Here is a 20025-nt window from a genome sequence, read left to right as displayed (position 1 = left end):
CATTTACCATGCATAGATCTAAAAATAAGCAACTTTTTTATTCTATTACTAAAACTTATACACTGTAAAAACAGTAAAGTCAAGTCTAGTCACAATATACAAAAAATATACAATATGGATCGTTTCAAAGCAGCTTTACAGTGATAAAATGAAATTACAGTAACAGAGATTGTTTGGGCTTTACGGCAGCTCTGGAATAAAGTTATTGTCCAGCTAAAGTTAGTTTTGATTGATTCACTTTTGTTGCAAAGATCATTAGTTATTAACTTAGATAATCGCTAACCCGACACCGCTCTAACAGAAAACTTTTAATTCATTTGCAAAACAACAGTGTTTGATGGTAAACTTGATAGTTACTGATAATTTAAGTGTTCAAACAAGTGAAATAATATACCGTATAGCTTTTTAAAAATGAGGACAAACAAAATTTGTGTAAATATGGTGACAAATAGTATAAATATACAACGTAGTTGTCACACGTGAAAAAATATGCTCATATTTTAGGAGGAACGCTTGGCAAACATGCTAGTTTTATGTCATTTGAAAATGTTACAGCAGCAATAATTGACAATCGTAATCTAAATATGATTTTCTTTTACGATAATAAATGGTAAAATTCAGCATAATGGCTTGGTTTCACAGACAGGGCTTAGATTAAGCCAGGATTAGGCCTTAATAAGGACATCTAAGTTGCTTTTATAAATGTGCCTTTTATAAATGTGACAAAACAATGACACGGACATATTTTAAGATAAATCACTGCAAGTTGCCTTCTGTTAAAAACAACTCAAAAATGCATTTTAAGCCTTGTCTGTGAAACCGGGGTAAAACTTTTTGCACCATTTAAGATCGGACGATATCTTGGCTCATTTTGGCTGGACCGTTTGAATCAGTGAGTTGTTAAAACAACTGCAGTCTGATCAGTCTGATTCGCGAACGAATCGTTCAGGGGTGCGTTTCCTGATGTTCCGTCATTAAAGGATTAGTTCACTTTTGAAAAAACTTTTGCTGGTAATTTACTCACCCTCATGTCATCCAAGATGTCCATGTCTTTCTTTCCTCAGTCGAAAAGAAATTTGGGTTTTTGATGAAAACATTCCAGGATTTTTCTCCATATAATGGACTTCAATGGGAACCGGATGGTTCAGGGTCCAAAAGACAGTTAATAACTGTTTCAGATGCAGCTTCAAATGTCTTTAAACGATATCAGACGATGAATAAGGGTCTTATCATGCGAAACGATCGGTTATTTCAAAACTTATTCCAAAAACGTAACTTTTCTAAGGACAAATGCTAGCCTTGTAATATATTGTGAGGCGCGTTTGCAACGTCACGTAATACGTAATTACGTTCAAAAGGTCACGGGCGACGTAACCGAAAGTACAGAATCAAAATCGTCCGACATCGTTGTTTTACCTTTTAATTCCTTTTTTGTAAACGGCGTTTGAGTTAGTTTTCACGTTCAACCTATGCGTTCAACTTGTAAACACTCTGACTCTGTAGTTCTGGCTACGTCGCCCGTGACCTTTTGAACGTAATTACGTATTACACAATGTTGCAAACGCGCCTCACAGAATGGAGAAAGGCTAGCATTTGTCCTTAGAAAAGTTACATTTTTGGAATAAGCTTTGAAATAACCGATCGTTTCGCATGATAAGACCCTTTTTCATTGTCTGGTGTCGTTTAAAGGGTTAGTTCACCCAAAAATGAAAATTCTGTCAGTATTTACTCACCCTCATGTTGTTCCAACCCCGTAAGACCTTCGTTCATCTTCGGAACACAAATTAAGATATTTAAGATATTAAGATCGCTCCTGAATACAGTTCATAGGCTTCTTGAGGGACTGGCTCTTGCTGTCCCCGAAAAGTCATTAAAGACATCGTTAAAATAGTCCAAGTGACTACAGGGGCTCAATCTTGAGTTTATCAAACGACGAGAACACTTGTGTGCGCAAAAAAAACAACAAAAATAACGACTTTATTTCAACTATTCACTTCCTTCTCTATGCGCCTCTAGTCAGTTAACGTAGTGTGATAGCGTAGAACTACGTCACACGTAGGCTCACTATTGGCCGACGCTGGTCATGTGTGTGTGATGCGTGTGACGTACAATAACAGAAGCTTACGCTATTAAACTAGTAACCTGACTCACGCAGAGGGAGAAATAAACGAATAGTTGAAATAAAGTCGTTATTTTTGTTGTTTTTTTGCGCACAAAAGTGTTCTCGTCGTTTGATAAACTTAAGATTGAGCCCCTGTAGTCACTTGGACTATTTTAACGATGTCTTTAATGACTTTTCGGGGACAGCAAGAGCCAGTCCCTCAAGAAGCCTATGGACTGTATGCAGGAGCGATTTTAATATCTTAAATATCTTAATTTGTGTTCCGAAGATGAACGAAGGTCTTACGGGGTTGAAACAACATGAGGGTGAGTAAATACTGACAGAATTTTCATTTTTGGGTGAACTAACCCTTTAAAGACATTTGAAGCTGCATCTGAAACTGTTATTAACACTATCTTTCGGACCTTGAACCATCCGGTTCCCATTGAAGTCCATTATATGGAGAAAAATCCTGGAATGTTTTCATCAAAAACCTTAATTTCTTTTCGACTGAAGAAAGAAAGACATGGACATCTTGGATGACATGGGGGTGAGTAAATTATCAGCAAAAGTTTTTTCAAAAGTGAACTAATCCTTTAACAACACTATTCAGCGTAACTGTGACCATAGCTTTTAATGCGATTTGTGAACCAGTTCAACAAGTTCATTGGAGAGAATCTTCTTCAGTTACGAGGAACATAATGTGATAATGAAATCATACCGGCTCCGATCTTCAACCAGATGAACTGGATAATATTCTGAATGTTCTGATCCAATCTGACATCTGCCCTGTAATGCTCCTAAATCATAATCACACACTGTTCGTTCGTTCGTTGGCCAGAGGAGAACTGAGCGACTGAGTCTGGTTTCTCCCGAGGTTTATTTCTCCATTCTGACACTGATGGAGTTTGGGTTCCTGCCAATGTCGCCTCTGGCTGTTGTCTTGCTTAGTTGGAGACACTTAATATTCAACAATATTATTGATCTCCTGCATTGACACCATTATATGAGAACTGAACTGAGCTGGACTATGACATCATGGTTTTCTCCAGAATATAATGTATAAATGAACTAAATTTATAACGTTTTTTACAGTTAAAATGACTGGACTGTGACGCTATCTTCTTCTGCAAACAAACTTTGTCTATTATTTTCATGTTATCTCTGTAACAGGCTTTGAACTGTGTGTGTGTGCTGTCATCACTGCTGTATTAGTGCGTCCTCTTTTAGACTGTGTGACGAACACGTCTATTGTCCCGCTGACAGGCCTGATCAGTGTCCACACACAGCCACACTCTTTCTGCACGCCATATCTCACAGTTATAGGATTCATGAACATGATTACATGATACAACTGTTGCGAATCTGGAGGAGAGGTTCAATTTACATGCAAATTACTCAGAATTTATGTATATATTGTTTATTTCTATTACACTTTTAAATTACAATATATATCATATTCTTTTGTTATTGTAATAGGATATGAATCCAAGCGATATGTAAGGTTATAGTAGCAAGATTTGGCATTGCATAGCAACCGTTAACCACTAAAATGTTGTGTCCCCTTAATAACAATCCCATTTAGAGTATTTTTGCATTACTTTATGCTCGCTTTCTTTACATGCAACAGTAAAGCAGTCTTTCCATTGATAGCAGTGCAAATATAACTTGGTACCGCAAGATCTGTACACTCATTTCTACCGTTGAACAGTGTAGACACCCATCACTAATAACATTCACTGCCTGAAATCCCACTGGGATCTTCCACTTCACCAGATCCGTATGGTGGTTATCATTCTGCACATGCAGAGCTGGGATTGATTATTATGACCTCTGGGGAGCAGGGAGCCGTTGGAGGACGACAGAGGGTGACGGGCCGGTGAAAAAGCGCTGACCGGGGAGCCGATTGCATGAAATGAAACTGATCCAATGAAGCCCGGCTGTAAAGTAGCCGTAATGCTGATGGAGTGGGAAAGGAGGTCTCAGAAACTGTGTTTGTCTGCAGTGAAACGATATTCAAGAACGACATGGCGTGGCCATTAAGACCAGTTGTGGGATGCGGGCGAAGGCTAACCTTTTTTTTGTATTGAATAACACTGTTTATCGTGATCTAGATGATTCCCTCTAATTGTAAGGCTTTTGTATACATCGTTTCCAGCATATGTGCATTGCTCCATCGCTGGACATGCTGAGGCTGATCATTTCATCTTCACCTGGGCCCATATTCATAAAGACTCTAAGAATCCTCTCAGAAAACTCGTAATTTAGCTTAAAAACTTTTACGTAGGAGTCTTAGCTTAAAGGGATAGTTCACTTTGAAATTAATTTTTGGTATGTTTTATCTTACCTCAAGGGCATCCAAGATGTAGGTGTCTTTGTTTCCGCATGTATTTTCAATTTTGAGATTTTTAGGTCAAACCGTTCTTGTCTGTCAGTCATATTATGGAGGTCTATGGTCACCACCTCAAATTAAACATGATTTAATGACTTGTAAATGTAAATACACATTGATGGCCTAAGACACGAAACGAGCGATTTGTGTGAGAAAACGAACAGTATTTGTATCGTTTTTACCTCTTGTAACCACAGTCACATCCTAGGGATCTGAGGGCATGGACACTTCGGTCTGCGCATGCGCCGGAAAGCGCCGGAAGTGATCTCTCGTGCGGTTGTGAAACAAAATCAACGTGGTTTGTTGATATATCAAAATCGTCTTCCATTGCAATTTCCTGTATATCTAAATATGTTTAGATCTTCACAGTGAAGGGTAACACTTCTGAAATCTGTGTAAACAATGAGTGATGTACATGCACGAGAGATCACTTCCGGCGCTTGCACAGATCGAAGCGCTCCCTCAGATCTCTTGGACGTGACTATGATTACAAGAGGTAAAAAGGATATAAATACTGTTCATTTTCTCACACAAACCGCTCGTTTCGTGTCTTAGGCCATCAATGTGTACTTACATTTCCGAGTCATTAAGTCATGTTTAATCTGGACTTCTCTGTGCATGCTCTTTGAGGTGGTGACCATACACCTCCATTATATGACTGACAGAGAAGAACGGTTTGACCTAAAAATATCAACATTGAAAATACTGTGAAAAAAAAGACACCTAGATCTTGGATGCCCTTGAGGTAAGATAAAACATACCAAACATTAATGTCAAAGTGAACTATCCCTTTAAAAGTCCTCGTCCGTACTCCCAACAACTTTGACCTTAAGACCTCTTTAATGGTTAAGAGACTTTCTGAATGACTTTTTTCTTTACTAGCATTTTTTCTTTAATTTTAAGAGTAAACGCCCCACATTTCTACAAATTTTCTTAGACTTTTGTCACTAGGAGCGACTCTTTGCAATACGATTCTTTATGAATACGGGCCCTGGTTTAGAGCCAGCACTGTGTGATCAATACTGTTGCCTATATTACATAGGCTACTAATGGACCTGCAGACGACATCAGCAGCTGTAGCAGTCGAGATCCTTAGTGTCAGAGGTTCAGTTGGTTGCAGAGCAAGCAAGTGTCTGGTTTCTGAGATCACAACCTTGCTGTGTGTCCTTGACCAGGATGTGTAGGCTTGATGTCAACTGCCTATAAACGATATTACAACCTAACTGGCAGATTTGAGATGTTCTTCATTAATAGGCATTCGTGGAGATCACACACTCCACAAGAGTGTGCACATCATTGGTAAGCCCCGCCTCCCCTTAGTTACTGTTGCTAACTCAGACAAACAAACAGAGTTGCCAACTGTCATTCAATGACATCTGTCAGTGTGCAACCTTGCCTCAAGATGTTTTTGATCAATTTTGGACACAGAAGGACAACCTCTCTTCGAGAAGCATTCATGTTGGATTTAAATGCCGTGGAGGGGTATATAAAATATTTGAAAATAAATATGGTGGGTAACAAGATTCATTTGGAAGCGATTGTTTACAGATCACAGTGCAAGCGGGTCACGTTACGGTCATCACGATCGCAGGATCAACACTGTTCATGGACCGCAGGGAAAGTTTTTAATAAAAAAAATAATTCACATTTAACCAGGTTAATATGGAGAGGCACTGAATTGTAGGCCGGTCTGTACATGACTGTACATGACATTTCTGAACCAGAAAATGAAAGTTTTCGTCTTCATTGGGATTGGAGTTGAATCCTTGAGGAACCAAGTTACTCCGCCAACATCACTGGATTAATACACAGCTAAATCCAAGGGTTTAGGGAATGGAATAAAACAGATTCCATTGCCCTTCCTTTTAGGATACCTGGAATCAGTGTTACAAGTTCCCCAGGCACATCGTTTTACAATTTTTTTTGCGTAAACACCATCAAACCGATGAGCGCTTCGGATCTTCCCATGTTTCTCTATGGTGCTGAAACATAAAGATGTCGGAGTTCCCCGTGCAACTGATACTCAACTGCCATTGGCTTTTCTGCCTTTGAGGGGAGGGGCTTACCGATTTTCTTGCCTACAGTCTGAAATGTCTTGAAAGTTCATTTGATGGCAAAAAAACTGTTCAGTAGGCCGAGCACAGTGGGGAAAGATGGACAGTGTTGTGTCGAATAACTTGCGTGTGCTACTGGATTCGTATTATAAAGTGAAGATCACTGGAACTAACTAGTAATGACTCAAGTGTTACTACATGATCTAGTCATGATTTGTGCAAACATTTGAGATTTTTGGTGAACTTTAGTATACTTTTAGAAAATGTCTTTAGTAACACTTGAGTCATTACTAGTTAGTTCCAATGATCTTCACTTTATAATACGAATCCAAATAATTAGTAATTCTTACAGAAGTATCTTGTAACACTTTCATCTGTGAGCTATTACTTACTAATTCATAAATAAGAGTTTATTTTAGTTAATAATAAACTTTTTCAGTAGTTCTCTGGGAGGTATTAAAAAAATAGTAGTTATTGATTACTTAATAGTGAACTACCACTTTCGTCTGTGCGCTATTACTTACTAGTTCGTTAATCAGAGTTTCTTGTTAGTTAATAATAGTTACTAGATTGTTAATATTGTGTTACTCATTAGTTCTTGTGTAGTTATTCATTAACGAAGGAACCGTATTCTAAAGTGTTACCGAAACTTGATATAAAGTGGGACCAATTTTTGCATGGTAATGTAAAAAGCAGATAATAACCAACTGTACTCAATAGATTTTGAGACACAGGCGTAAACTCCAATTGAATTGTTTGCAAATGAAACTTAAAAATGAGTCAAACTACTCAAACTAAAGAGCATCTACCAAACCACTTTATTTGTAGCTCTCTCTTAAGGTCAGAGTTAAGGTTAACCCAGTGTCTCTTTCTTTCAGCTCTCCTCTACGCCACCATCTTTGGTAATGTAACCACCATCTTCCAGCAAATGTATGCCAACACCAACCGCTACCACGAGATGTTGAACAGCGTGAGAGACTTCCTGAAGCTCTACCAGGTTCCTAAGGGCCTCAGTGAGAGGGTCATGGACTATATAGTCTCCACATGGTCCATGTCCAGAGGAATTGACACTGATAAGGTACTTGGCACAGAGTCTGGCAGACAGAAGATCTCGATCTATATCCAGGGAGCTTATTTTCTTCATTCATTTTTAAAGTCATTTGTTCTGACTTTGCCATAACATCCGTAGCATGCGTGAATAATGGCCCTCTAATGTTTAAGATCACAGTCTAACTTGCGTGTTACGTAAGGCTTTGAACGGCTTCTCAAAATCTCATGAATTATTAGTGAAAGGCTTGGACAGCCTCCAGTTTTTGTTTAACGCTAATGTTCATGTGTGGGATCTTGAAGCAAAAGATGGGTTTTTGATTGTTTTTCTCTACAGGTGTTGCAGATTTGCCCCAAAGACATGCGAGCAGACATCTGCGTTCATCTCAACCGGAAGGTGTTCAAAGAACACCCGGCTTTCCGTCTGGCCAGCGACGGCTGTCTGCGAGCCCTAGCCATGGAGTTTCAGACCATCCACTGCGCCCCGGGAGACCTCATCTACCACGCCGGCGAAAGCGTCGACAGCCTCTGCTTTGTGGTGTCAGGGTCTCTGGAGGTCATCCAGGATGATGAAGTCGTTGCTATTTTGGGCAAGTATAAGATTTCTCACCCAAAGTAAACAAATTCATTATGTGTTTCCCAATTGTTTCATGCCAATTTTGGTCATTTCATTCCTCATTCATTTCAAACTGGGGTGAGTTTCCCATACAACGCTGTAACTCACTGCCTAACTACTATAGTAAGCTGATGAAATAAACTAGCCAGTCATGACTGTTTCCCAAAAACGTCATAAAACGTTGGTTTATGACATCAATCGGGTGGTGAAGTAATAACTACTTTTAATGAATCCATTTGATCTAATTAATGCTAGGTGTTTTGCTATAAATTACGAACGTGGCATCTGAGGACTATTTATAATTTTTTTTTCGTTTTTTTGCTTTATTTCCAGACTCAATGATAGGCTCGTTCTTACACAATAGAGCACGTTCACACATGCGCACATACAAAAACGCCGCTTTAAATCTGTTGACAAACTAAAAGACGTAAATGACATTTGTATGTATTCTAAATAAAAGATATAGATTGTACTGAATGTGAGCCTGCTTATTTTGCTCTCGATGCAAACTAGAAATCTGTCGTTCCAACCACACAACTCTGCATTGCTGTTTGCGAATGTTCATTGGAACTATGTTTTCGGAAAACAGCGACTCGTTGAACTATGCTGATAATGACAGAACTTGCGACCATAGTTAGCTAACGATGCTTTTGAGAAACGCACCACAGATTGTTACTAAATGAAAGATCAAATGCAAGTTATTTCAACATTTATACTAAAATGTAGAAATGCAAGTAATTTCTAACATTTCTAAGAAGTTGTAACTTACAATTGTTAGCTTAAAGAGCTATTTCTACCCGATTTAACCAATAAAATGTATTTATATATTTTGGTACAACTTAATGTATTTACAGTGGGGCCAAAAAATATTTAGTCAGCCACTGATTGTGCTCATGGAATGATGAGAGAGGTCTGTAATTTTCATCATAGGTACACTTCAACTAAGAGAGACAAAATGAGGAAAAAAATATCTAGGAAATCACATTGTAGGATTTGTAAAGAATTTATTTGTAAATTATGGTGGAAAATAAGTAGGGTTGGGTATCGAGAATCGAGTATCGATTGGAACCGGGACTAACTTTTCGTTTCCTAGTTTCGATATTCACAGTCCGCCGAGCGGAAGAAGAAACCGCTGAACAACACCAACGAAGAAGCGTCTACCGGAAGTGTTGGCATAACCGCGCGAGTCGAACATGAGTAGCTTACGTCGGCGGTCCAAAGTGTGGCTTCACTTTTCTAAAAATAACGAAATCTTGGCAAAATGCAAAATTTGTGACAAAAGGAGTATTTGTGACAGAAGGAGTATTTCCTTCAGAAAGGATTATTTCCTTCCGAAAGACCGCTGGTTAGCAAGGTTAGCTAAAGTTTTTTTGACCCTGCCTCTTAAAAGAATCGGAATTGAGAATCGTTAGGAACCGGAATCGAAACAAGGAATCGGAATCAGAATCGTTCAACTTCAAACGATACCCAACCCTAAAAATAAGTAGTTGGTCACCCACAAACCAGCAAGATTTCTGGCTGCAAAGACCCGTAACTTCTTCTTTAAGAAGCTCTTCTGTCCTCCACTCGTTACCTGTATTATTGGCACCTTGAACCGTCAACGTTATCTGTATAAAAGACACCTGTCCACAGCCTCAAACAGTCACACTCCAAACTCAACCATGGCCAAGACCAAAGAGCTGTCGAAGGATACTAGGAAGAAAATTGTCGACCTGCACCAGGCTGGGAAGAATCAATACAGTGGGCAAGCAGCTTGGTGTAAGAAAATGGAAGACATACGTAATAAGACCTGATAATCCGCCTCGATCTGGGGCTCCACGCAAGATCTCATCCCGTGGAGTCAAAATGATCATGAGAATGGTGAGCAAAAATCCCAGAACTACACGGAGGGACCTGATGAATGACCTGCAGAAAGCTGGGACCAAAGTAACAAAGGCTACCATAAGTAACACACTACACCGAGAGGGACTCTAATCCTAATACATGTCCAGGGCCATCTGAAGTTTGCCAGAGAGCATATGGATGATCCAGAAGAGAATTGGGAGAATATCATGTGGTCAAAATAGAACTTTTTGGTAAAAAATCAACTCGTGTTTGGAGGAAGAAGAATGCAGAGTTGCATCCCAAGAACACCATACCTACTGTAAAGCATGGGGGAGGAAAACATCATGCTTTGGGGCTGTTTTTCTGCAAAGGGGACAGGAAAACTGATCCGTGTTGAGGGAAGAATGAACGGGGCCATGTATCGTGAGATTTTAAGCCAAAACCTCCTTCCATATCAGTGAGAGCCTTGAAGATGAAACGTGGCTGGATCTTCCTGCATGACAATGATCTCAAACACACCACCCGGGCAACGAAGGAGTGGCTCCATAAAAAAGCATTTCAAGGTCCTGGAGTGGCCTAGCCAGACCTGAACCCCATAGAAAATTTGTGGAGTCCGTGTTGCCCAGTGACAGCTCCGAATCATCACTGTTTTAGAGGAGATCTGCATGGAGGAATGGGCTAAATTACCAGCTATAGTGTGTAAACCTGGTGAAGACTTACAGGAAATGTTTGACCTCTGTCATTGCCAACAAAAGTTATGTTACAAAGTATTGAGTTGAACTTATTGAATACTTATTTTCCACTATAATTGACAAATAAATTCTTTAAAAAAATCCTTCAATGTGATGTCCTGGATTCAGGAATCAGGGTACTGGGCAAACATCTACATGTCATGTGGTGAGTTTTTCTTAAACAGACTCAGATAAAATAATGTGTTTACATGACTATGACATGATAACGTGAATAATGCTGTCACAGCATTTTAGCACAGTGTTCTGTGCTTATCAACAGATGTTCGACACAAGAACTGTTTACTGAACCAAACGTCAATATTTAGTTCCAGTCTCCACCTGAAAAAAAGATGCAGTTCCATTGTTTTAATCATATCTCAAAATCTGGATATCCCTGAAGTCCTTTTCAGATGAGATGAACATTTCCCTTTTCAATTCCACAATAGGAAACAAGTGTGATGTCTGCGATTTTTCTGAGATACCAAATTTTAAGATGTAAAATACGCACTATTTAAATGATTTTTTGATAATCAAATGATTTTGCCTTCGGTTTAGTGTATTATTTAGCTTTACTTGAGCCAGGGATGCTCTGTCAGATGGCTGAAGTGGTCTCGCTATCTCAGTGTACTTCCAGGTCACTATCTCTCTTGGGTTCTGCTTCATGAGTTTCAGTTAATCTCATGTCTAGGCTGATTGTGCCTGTGTAAGTGTTGTCTGACAGGATCTGTGAAATTTTGTCCATTTGTTATCAAGCAGCGGGTGAAGACCTTTGAAATTACTCCTGAGCAAAAGTTCACAGACCAACTAGTTTGACAAAAAGAGAACTATTTAATTTATAAAAAGGTTAATGTCGTAATAACATGTTAATTACACGGTAACATCCAACATTTATTGTACTACATTGTTTTTACCTTGTACTTATATTTAAAAAATAACTGCAGCTATAATTAACTTATTTAATTCTATCTATAATTACACTGTTGACCTTAACCAACCCTTGAATCAACCCATACCACCACACCACACAATAACACAATGTACTAACAATTTTTTAATGTGAATATATAGTAGTTAAAGACCCCTAATATGAAGTGTGACTTAAATTTTAGCACATGAATTAATTATTGAGAAGTTGTTGATAAGATACAACATGGTTTTAACTTAAAAAAGTTATGACTGTTTTAAAAGCTCACATTCTACCCGATCAACCGGTCAAAATGCATTGTGTCAGTTTTTGAATGGGTTAGGAAGGTTAAATAAGGTCAAGCATTGGCTTAATCAGGGGCATTTGGTAAGGCAAGCATCGCTGTTATTATTTCTTAAGGCAGCATGAGAACCTCTCTGCACAGCAGAGTCCAGTATTACGCTGAGATAAATATTTGCACTGCAGCCCCTGCGGGACAGCAGGTCTCTAGAAGAGTGTGTCATTTCACTGGAGGTGTAAATCTGTCATTGCAGGGTTAGAAAAAAAGCAGAGGCGTCTGTGGGGATGAGATCTGCTTCACCGTGAAGCGTCAATGTATTTTAAAGAGTTAAAGGGATACTCCACTGTTTTTTTTTATATTAAACTATGTTATTCCCTTAACTAAGACGAGTTGATGCATACCTCTGTCGCCTCAGTGCATGCACTCAATTTGGCGCGCGAGACACTTTGATCGCACTTAACTAGCCCAGTTCATTCAATATGGGCCAAGCAGAGAAGCGACCAAACATCTCAACGTTTTCCCTATTTAATACAGTTACTCGAGCAGTGTAACTCGACCTAGTACGATGACTCAAAATAAAACGTTGCACTTTTCTAAGTGTGTAAAGTGGAGAACTATAATGTATGGCGGAATACCACAGCAAGTGATTGGGAGCACTTTCGACTCGGCGCGAAAAGGTCCTCGAGTCAGTTTACTGCACCGAGTCAGTACATCAGCACGTCAGTGACCCCCGCGAAATTTTACCAGTCACTCACGCCAGCAAACAGTGTTGCCAACTTAGCGCATTTATCACTATATTTACCGACTTTTCTGACCGCAATAGCAACGTTTTTTAAAAAGCGACTAGCGACAAATTTAGCGACTTTTTTAAACAAAGCTCAGTAACCTCCAAATGTTACCAGTACTACTATCCTGCGAGCGCGAGGTCTTGCTTTCTCCCTGCCGTCGATCTCTCTCTGCATCTCCCCTGTTCAGTGAATGGCCGAGGGGAGTTTCACAGACTTATCGCTTATCTGCTTCTCTTTTGTTTTATATTTAAAGAATTTATTTTGACCATTTTATTTTCCTTTTTTTCCCTCTTGTCCTAATTACTTAGATTAGATTATTGCTTAGAGCTTAGAGATATTTTTAACATACAAAATTTTGTCATTTACTATATCATAGCCACTTGTTCTATTGTCTGAAAAAAAAATAATGTAGGAAATGAAAACAGCTTTATTGGACATATTATTAGGCTATATTATATGATATGATATTAAAATACACTATCTATGTGAGCATACATTGAGAAAACAGATTTTGCTAAAAACAAAAATTCCACTGTTCCGCATCTCAACACCACCGAAGTGTTCAACCAGCAGAAATTTGGCAGACTTGGTACAAAACTGTCCGTTTATTGAAGACTGGTATTTTACAATGTATCAGTGCCATGACCAAACTTGCAAAAATCATGATCAACTAGAGATAACATAAACATTAACATTTGCTAACAGCTGTTCATGGCTCTGCAGCATTCTTAGTAAAAAAAATGCACACTAGTATGTATCTAGTCAAAGTATTTACATTTTAATAAGGATTAAGATTCAATGGAGATGAATTGGAATTGTACGACATGGTCTCTCTCTCCTGGGGAGCATACCCCCAAACACCCCTAGAATTGCTTTTTCACAAAATACAATTTAAGTATAGACTACAGAGACTGTTGATAGTGATAACACAGAGAAAGGGTCTACAATTCACAAATTATGACCCACACCATCCAAAAACCCAGCTACATCTCTGATTTGACTCCCACTAGTGAAAAGAACAAAACACATTCAATGAAAACTGTAGCATTTTAAATTATGAATAATGTCCATGGCCCCCCTCCTGAAACCTCATGCCACCCCTTTGCAACCCCAGGAAAAAATCTCTAGATCCACCACTGCTTCAACCCATTGCAAAATCTGCATGTTTTTGTCTGCTAAAATTTACTGGTATGTGTGTAAATTCACAATGGTAAATGTGACCATAACTTTACTGATTTACTTTACAGTGGATCTTATTTATATGCATGAATGTTCCCCTGAAATGACATTCTCAACCTGACCAGTTTTAGTGCATATTGAGTTCCCTGTGATCCATGAAAATTTGCACCTTCATACACGAATCCGGGACATTCCCCTGAAACTATTAGAAAGCCTAATGGAATTCATTTTTCAATGTCCCCCTCTCTTTTTTTCTCTCAGGAAAGGGAGACGTGTTCGGGGATGTGTTCTGGAAAGAGGTGAATTTAGCTCAGGCTTGTGCCAACGTTCGTGCACTGACCTACTGCGATCTTCACATCATCAAGCGGGATGCCTTACAGAAGGTTCTGGAATTCTACTCAGCCTTCGCCGGCCACTTCTCACGCAATCTGGTGTTAACCTACAACCTGAGGAAAAGAGTGAGTGCCTAGACTACTTCACATGAAAAAAAAAAGTTCCATTTGAGTCCCCCATAGTTCCAAATGAGTTCTTATAGTTCCAAATGAGTTCCGATAGTTCCAAATGAGTTCCCATAGTTCCAAATGAGTCCCTCATAGTTCCAAATAAGTTCCGATAGTTCCAAATGAGTCCCTCATAGTTCCAAATGAGTTCCCATAGTTCCAAATGAGTCCCTCATAGTTCCAAATAGGGATGTCCCGATACCACTTTTTCACTTCCGATACCGATACCGATGCCGCACCTTTGGCTTTTGCCGATACCGATATTAGTCCGATATTTTTTTTTTCCGTGGTCCGACGTGCCGTAGGCTATACGGCCCACAGGGTGGTTTATAGGTTTAACTTTGTGAAAGACAAAACAAAACAAACACAAAAGTAAACATAATACATATCTTTGGAAAGCTGAGAAACTCGTGATTCGAACGACGTAAACCATTTTAAGATACAATCAACACAGCGGGCACAATCTGTCTCTTTGTCAGACCACCAACAGCCAAAACAAACCAACACAAACTGGAAGAAACTCACCAATTAGCCATCTGTTAGTCCACATTCCAACAAAAATGGTTTGGTTTCACTGTAAAGCGTCCATACAATCCAATTTGAAGAAGTTTTTAGTCCAAAACAATTGTATATATGAATAAACATCCATGGAATGTAAATAGTAGCATTTCGCGTTAGCCGACAGCGCTATCACAACTTCGACACACTAATGCTACGTTCACACCGGACGCGAATAGGGCGTCAGGCGCGAATTATTTCAATGTTAAGTCAATGCAAAGACGCTTTACGCGCGTGAAAAATTCCTGCGGCGCGAATGAGGCGTGGAGACGCGAATACGCCTCATTCGCGCGTCAAGTTGGCGCGAATGGCGCGAATTGAGCGTTGTGCATTCACGCGTTTGACGCGAATTCGCGTCTGCCGCCCGAGTTAAAAAATCTGAACTTTGGCGTGAATTCGCGCCGCGTTAACCAATCAGGAGCCTAGCTGCTTGCTCACGTGGTGAAGTGTCTGGATGCTTCAATAAATTATTTTGTTAATATGACTAAATGCATGGTGGGATTATGCACAACAAAGCAAATGTTTCATCACTTAAAACATTATCTCTATATGGAGACATGTTCATTTTGTATTGAATGTTATTCATTCCATATCTAGAAATAGTATTATGTTGTAAAGACAATCAACATATGTGCATAAATTCGTGTCTGGACGTGAGAGAGAGAAAAAAATCACAGGACAGGTTAATAACTTTTGAAGGCTGGCTCTATTTATTATCAAAACAAAAATAAATGACAGCTAGATTAGATGGATGAGGGGCCGGGCGAGGGTGATCCTCGCTCAGATGCGGGACAACAGGTCATCAAACTGGGCGCGTGACAGGCGGAAGTACCGCTGACAGCGGCCGTCATCCAGCGCAGCTCCTGGAGCGAGCAAATGGTGAAACTCGCCAAACGGTTCGGCTCCGAAGGGTCCGGTGGACACAAATATACGGCGACGATGATCCCCACGCCGCTGTTCTGCTATCCAGAGTAAAAACAGAGCGGTAACTCTCTTGATGAATGCTCGGTCGACATAAAAACAATGACCGCCAACGGATTTTGATTCTGACGCGCGTCACGTGCGTAAATTTCGCTTCAAACTTTACGCGCGCCAGTTTCGCTCTTGACACGCGAATTAACACTAGTGGTCAAGCGTCAAACTAGACGCGTCAGGCGCGAATTTGACGCGCGATTCGCGTCCGGTGTGAACGTAGCATAACAGTCTAACTTCAGTTGAAACGTAAACATTGGAGAAAAAAGAATGTCAAAATGGCCGCTGCCCCATGAACTATTGATTGACAGGTCATTTTAGCCAATCGGCGAGTGTTAGGGGTGTCTTCTAAACTCCAACAGCCAACGAGCGTGCCTGGTGAAGATCGGTACCTACCTCTCTTTGAGTGACAGTTTATCTATCCAGTTGCAATAGAGAATGAAATGACGCTATTTTCTGATAGCCAATGAATTTCTGAAAAGACTGAAATGCAGCTTTTGTGCGCGCGTGTGCGTAAACACAACAATCATCACGTGACAGGCTGCGCCGCTAAACTGGATATCGCTCATATTTTTTTCTCCCCTCCGATCTCCGATCTAGCGTTCTGGGCCGGTATTGGCGCGATACCGATGCCGTGGATCGGATCGGGACATCCCTAGTTCCAAATAAGTTCCGATAGTTCCAAATGAGTCCCCCATAGTTCCAAATGAGTTCCCATAGTTCCAAATGAGTCCCCCATAGTTCCAAATGAGTTATTATAGTTCCAAATGAGCCCACCATAGTTCCAGGTGAGTTTCCATAGTTCCAAATAAGTTCCGATAGTTCCAAATGAGTCCCCCATAGTTCCAAATGAGTTCCCATAGTTCCAAATGAGTCCCCCATGGTTCCAAATGAGTTCCCATAGTTCCAAATAAGTTTCCATAGTTCCAAATGAGTTCTTATAGTTCCAAATGAGTCCTCCATAGTTCCAAATGAGTTCCCATAGTTCCAAATGAGTCCCCCATAGTTCCAAATGAGTTCTCATAGTTCCAAATGAGTCCCCCATATTTCCAAATGAGTTCCCATAGTTCCAAATGAGCCCCCCATAGTTCCAAATGAGTCCCCCATAGTTCCAAATGAGTTCCCATAGTTCCAAATGAGTCCCCCATAGTTCCAAATGAGTTCTCACAGTTCCAAATGAGTCCCCCATATTTCCAAATGAGTTCCCATAGTTCCAAATGAGTCCCCCATAGTTCCAAATAAGTTCCCATAGTCCCAAATGAGTCCCCCATAGTTCCAAATGAGTCCCCCATAGTTCCAAATGAGCCCCCCCCCCCCATAGTTCCAAATGAGTCTCCCATAGTTCCAAATTAGTTTCCCAAAGTTCCAAATAAATACGATGAGAATTCTCTTGTTTAAGCAGTTTCCCAACCTACTCATTTTGGATGTCACCGTTATTTAACACACTGAATGGTTCATTAATTGACAAACTCCTCAGTAGTGTGCACTATAGGCATCTTTACACTACAGAGTTAAGCCTGCCCTGTGCCTGCTCAAAATTCAGTGTAAAGACACAATGCTGCATTTCCATTTCAGGTCAGACTAAATCATGCCTATTCTGAACCACCTAGTATAGTTTTAATCATTGTGTAAATGCCTTTATACCAAATCTAAGTAGCTTTAATTAGTCTGTGAAAGACACCTACAAGTAAATGCCACTTCAGAACCGCTTCTGTGCCACCTTTGCGGTATAATTGGTACTTTATTACACTCAGTCACTAGCTGCTTTCACACATAAAACTTGGTAAAAAGAATGCCGGATTAACTTTTCTGGTACATACACCATAATGTATGTGGTGTTCCCACTTTTCTGGTACATACACCATAATGTATGTGGTGTTCCCACAATACAAGCAATGACTTTACACCTCGCACCAAAATACTTTTCTTTAACCCCCTTTTCATTTCAAAATGTGTCCAATTTACCCACATTTCTGGACTTCTAAATGACTGAAATAAGGTCACATAACAAAGCTAGCGTGCCAGATTTAGTTCATCTACACTAATATAGCTCAACCAAAATCAAAGAATGGACATGTGGCATCAAAATCAGGCTCAAACAAAGTTGATTTCGGGAGTTTGAAACAACTTTTTCTCGGAAAAAGTTGGCTCCAGCCGTTAAACACATTTGAACTACCAATTGGTCCTAGAGTACATAATAGGTATAGGTGTGCTCCGAGGCTCCACATTCTTTGATGTGGAAATCTTTTTTTTTTTTTCAGTTGAGTCCATGCCAATTTAAATATTTAATCGCAAGAAGACGCGATAGGGGGCTCAATTCATTACTCGCTGTGTGGGAAGTTTTCTGTCTGTAAACATCTGAAGCGACTGTCCAGAAATCTGTGTTTTAGACAGCGTGCAAATACGGAATTGAGCTCTTTCCTGTTGGCGAGCATCCTTGTAAACATCCCCGGTTATGTCTTAAAGGGTTAGTTCACCCAAAAATGTAATTACTCAGTAATTACTCACCCTCATGTTGTTCCAACCCCGTAAGACTTTCGATTTTCGGAACACAAATTAAGATATTTTTTGATGAAATCTGAGAGCTGGATCACTCCTCCATAGGCTTCTATTGTAATTGAAATAGAACGTAGGCTCTCTATTGGCCAGCATCTTAAACATGACCAGCGTCAGCCAATAGTGAGCCTACGTTTTGACGTAGCGCTGCGCTGTTACACTACTCGAACTCACTCTGAGGCCCACATAGAAGAAAACGAATAGTTGAATAATGTCATTATTTCTGTTTTTTCATACAATTGTTTTATATTTACTTATGTAAGATGTGTGTGAGCATCACATGACGGTAAAAGAGCACACACAAACCTTATTCAAAGTTTTGGTCATGACAGGAGGGCCTCCACTCAAGGATACAATATGATGAACTAGTCTGAGAATGTTCAACGTATGGTTGAAGTACCATCATTGGCCTAGAAAGATAACATTCTGGGAGTCAAGACTATAAAGGAGAAAGGATGCCCTCCCTTCACTGTCACACTCTGCAGCCGATCTGTGTGACTGCTGACCTTTTCTTGCAAGAACATAAACCAGTGATAGAAATGTGTTTGCCACCACACTTCCCTGAAGGTTCTGATGATCTGATGGTGAAGCGACTCAAATTTTGCCTTACTCGTTACCCAGCCTCCCTCATAGTCACACCATGGGCAAGGACATGGTCAACTAAATTGGCTTGAATTTCTTGTCCCCTTCCTCTTGCCACTCATCCTTCTCTTCCTCCTCCCCCAAATCCTCGACCTATTGCTTCATTTCTCTGTGGATCCATTGTTCCAAAACTCATTAAACTGATTCGGGCACTTTAATCTATCTATTGATGTTTCTGATTAATGTGTTTTTAGTTTTGACTCTTAAAGGCTGTATCAGTGATTTCAGGCCCAAAAATAAATGATCACATTCATCTAATTTTTCCTAACGATCCGCTAGCTGCCCGCCCCATAAGAATGCTGTCAAAAAAAAAAAACGTGTATCTAGGCAGCCTGGACTCTGAAATCTGAACCACAAAAACAATTGGGTACAACCACCACTCACAACCAAAATAAACAATTGCAGACGAGCAGTTTGAGTTTTCGAGATACCGCAGTTAAGTGAATTGCAGTAATCGACACGTGTGGTGATAAAAGCATGAACAGCCATCTCAAGAGTTTTAGGATTAAGAAAAGGTTTGACTTTTGACAAGAGACGCAGGTTATAAAAACTAGAGCTTATTACAGAGGAGATTTGTTTAATGACTCATCCAGTAGAACGCCCAGTTTCCGTACCGTTGAAGATCTAAACGCCGCTAGTCTGCCTAGGTCGAAGGTGGCAGCCTGGGGGTTAACAGTGAACCCGAAAACAATGATCTCTGTTTTGTTTTCATTTAAAAACAAAAAAATTTGGTCCAGCCAAAATTTAACTTCATCTAGACAGCCTAAAAATGATGAAAGGGCAGAGGGGTCATTTCTCTTGATTGGAACATACAATTGGCTGTCGTCTGCATAACAGTGAAAAGATGCCCCATGTCTTCT

The 20025-nt window shown here is 39.9% G+C and overlaps 1 protein-coding gene across 3 annotated transcripts in view; it reads left to right on the top strand.

Annotated features, from left to right (window-relative positions):
- The window catches only part of kcnh1b (potassium voltage-gated channel, subfamily H (eag-related), member 1b), a 72005-nt gene that overhangs the window by 33288 nt on the left and 18692 nt on the right, over positions 1 to 20025 (top strand). For all 3 annotated transcript variants that reach the window (XR_016145931.1, XM_039657253.2, XM_039657255.2), the window contains 3 exons: positions 7426 to 7625; positions 7932 to 8184; positions 14199 to 14395. Coding sequence is in view for 2 of the 3 variants with exons in the window: in XM_039657253.2 (XP_039513187.2) it covers positions 7426 to 7625; positions 7932 to 8184; positions 14199 to 14395 (650 nt within the window). In the remaining variant the exon portion in view is untranslated. The remainder of the gene's footprint in view (positions 1 to 7425; positions 7626 to 7931; positions 8185 to 14198; positions 14396 to 20025) is intronic.

The sequence above is a fragment of the Pimephales promelas genome, chromosome 2 (genome assembly GCF_988280905.1).
Source record: "Pimephales promelas chromosome 2, fPimPro1.hap1.1, whole genome shotgun sequence".
Taxonomy (NCBI): domain Eukaryota; kingdom Metazoa; phylum Chordata; class Actinopteri; order Cypriniformes; family Leuciscidae; genus Pimephales; species Pimephales promelas.
This window is presented reverse-complemented; position numbering and strand designations above follow the sequence as displayed.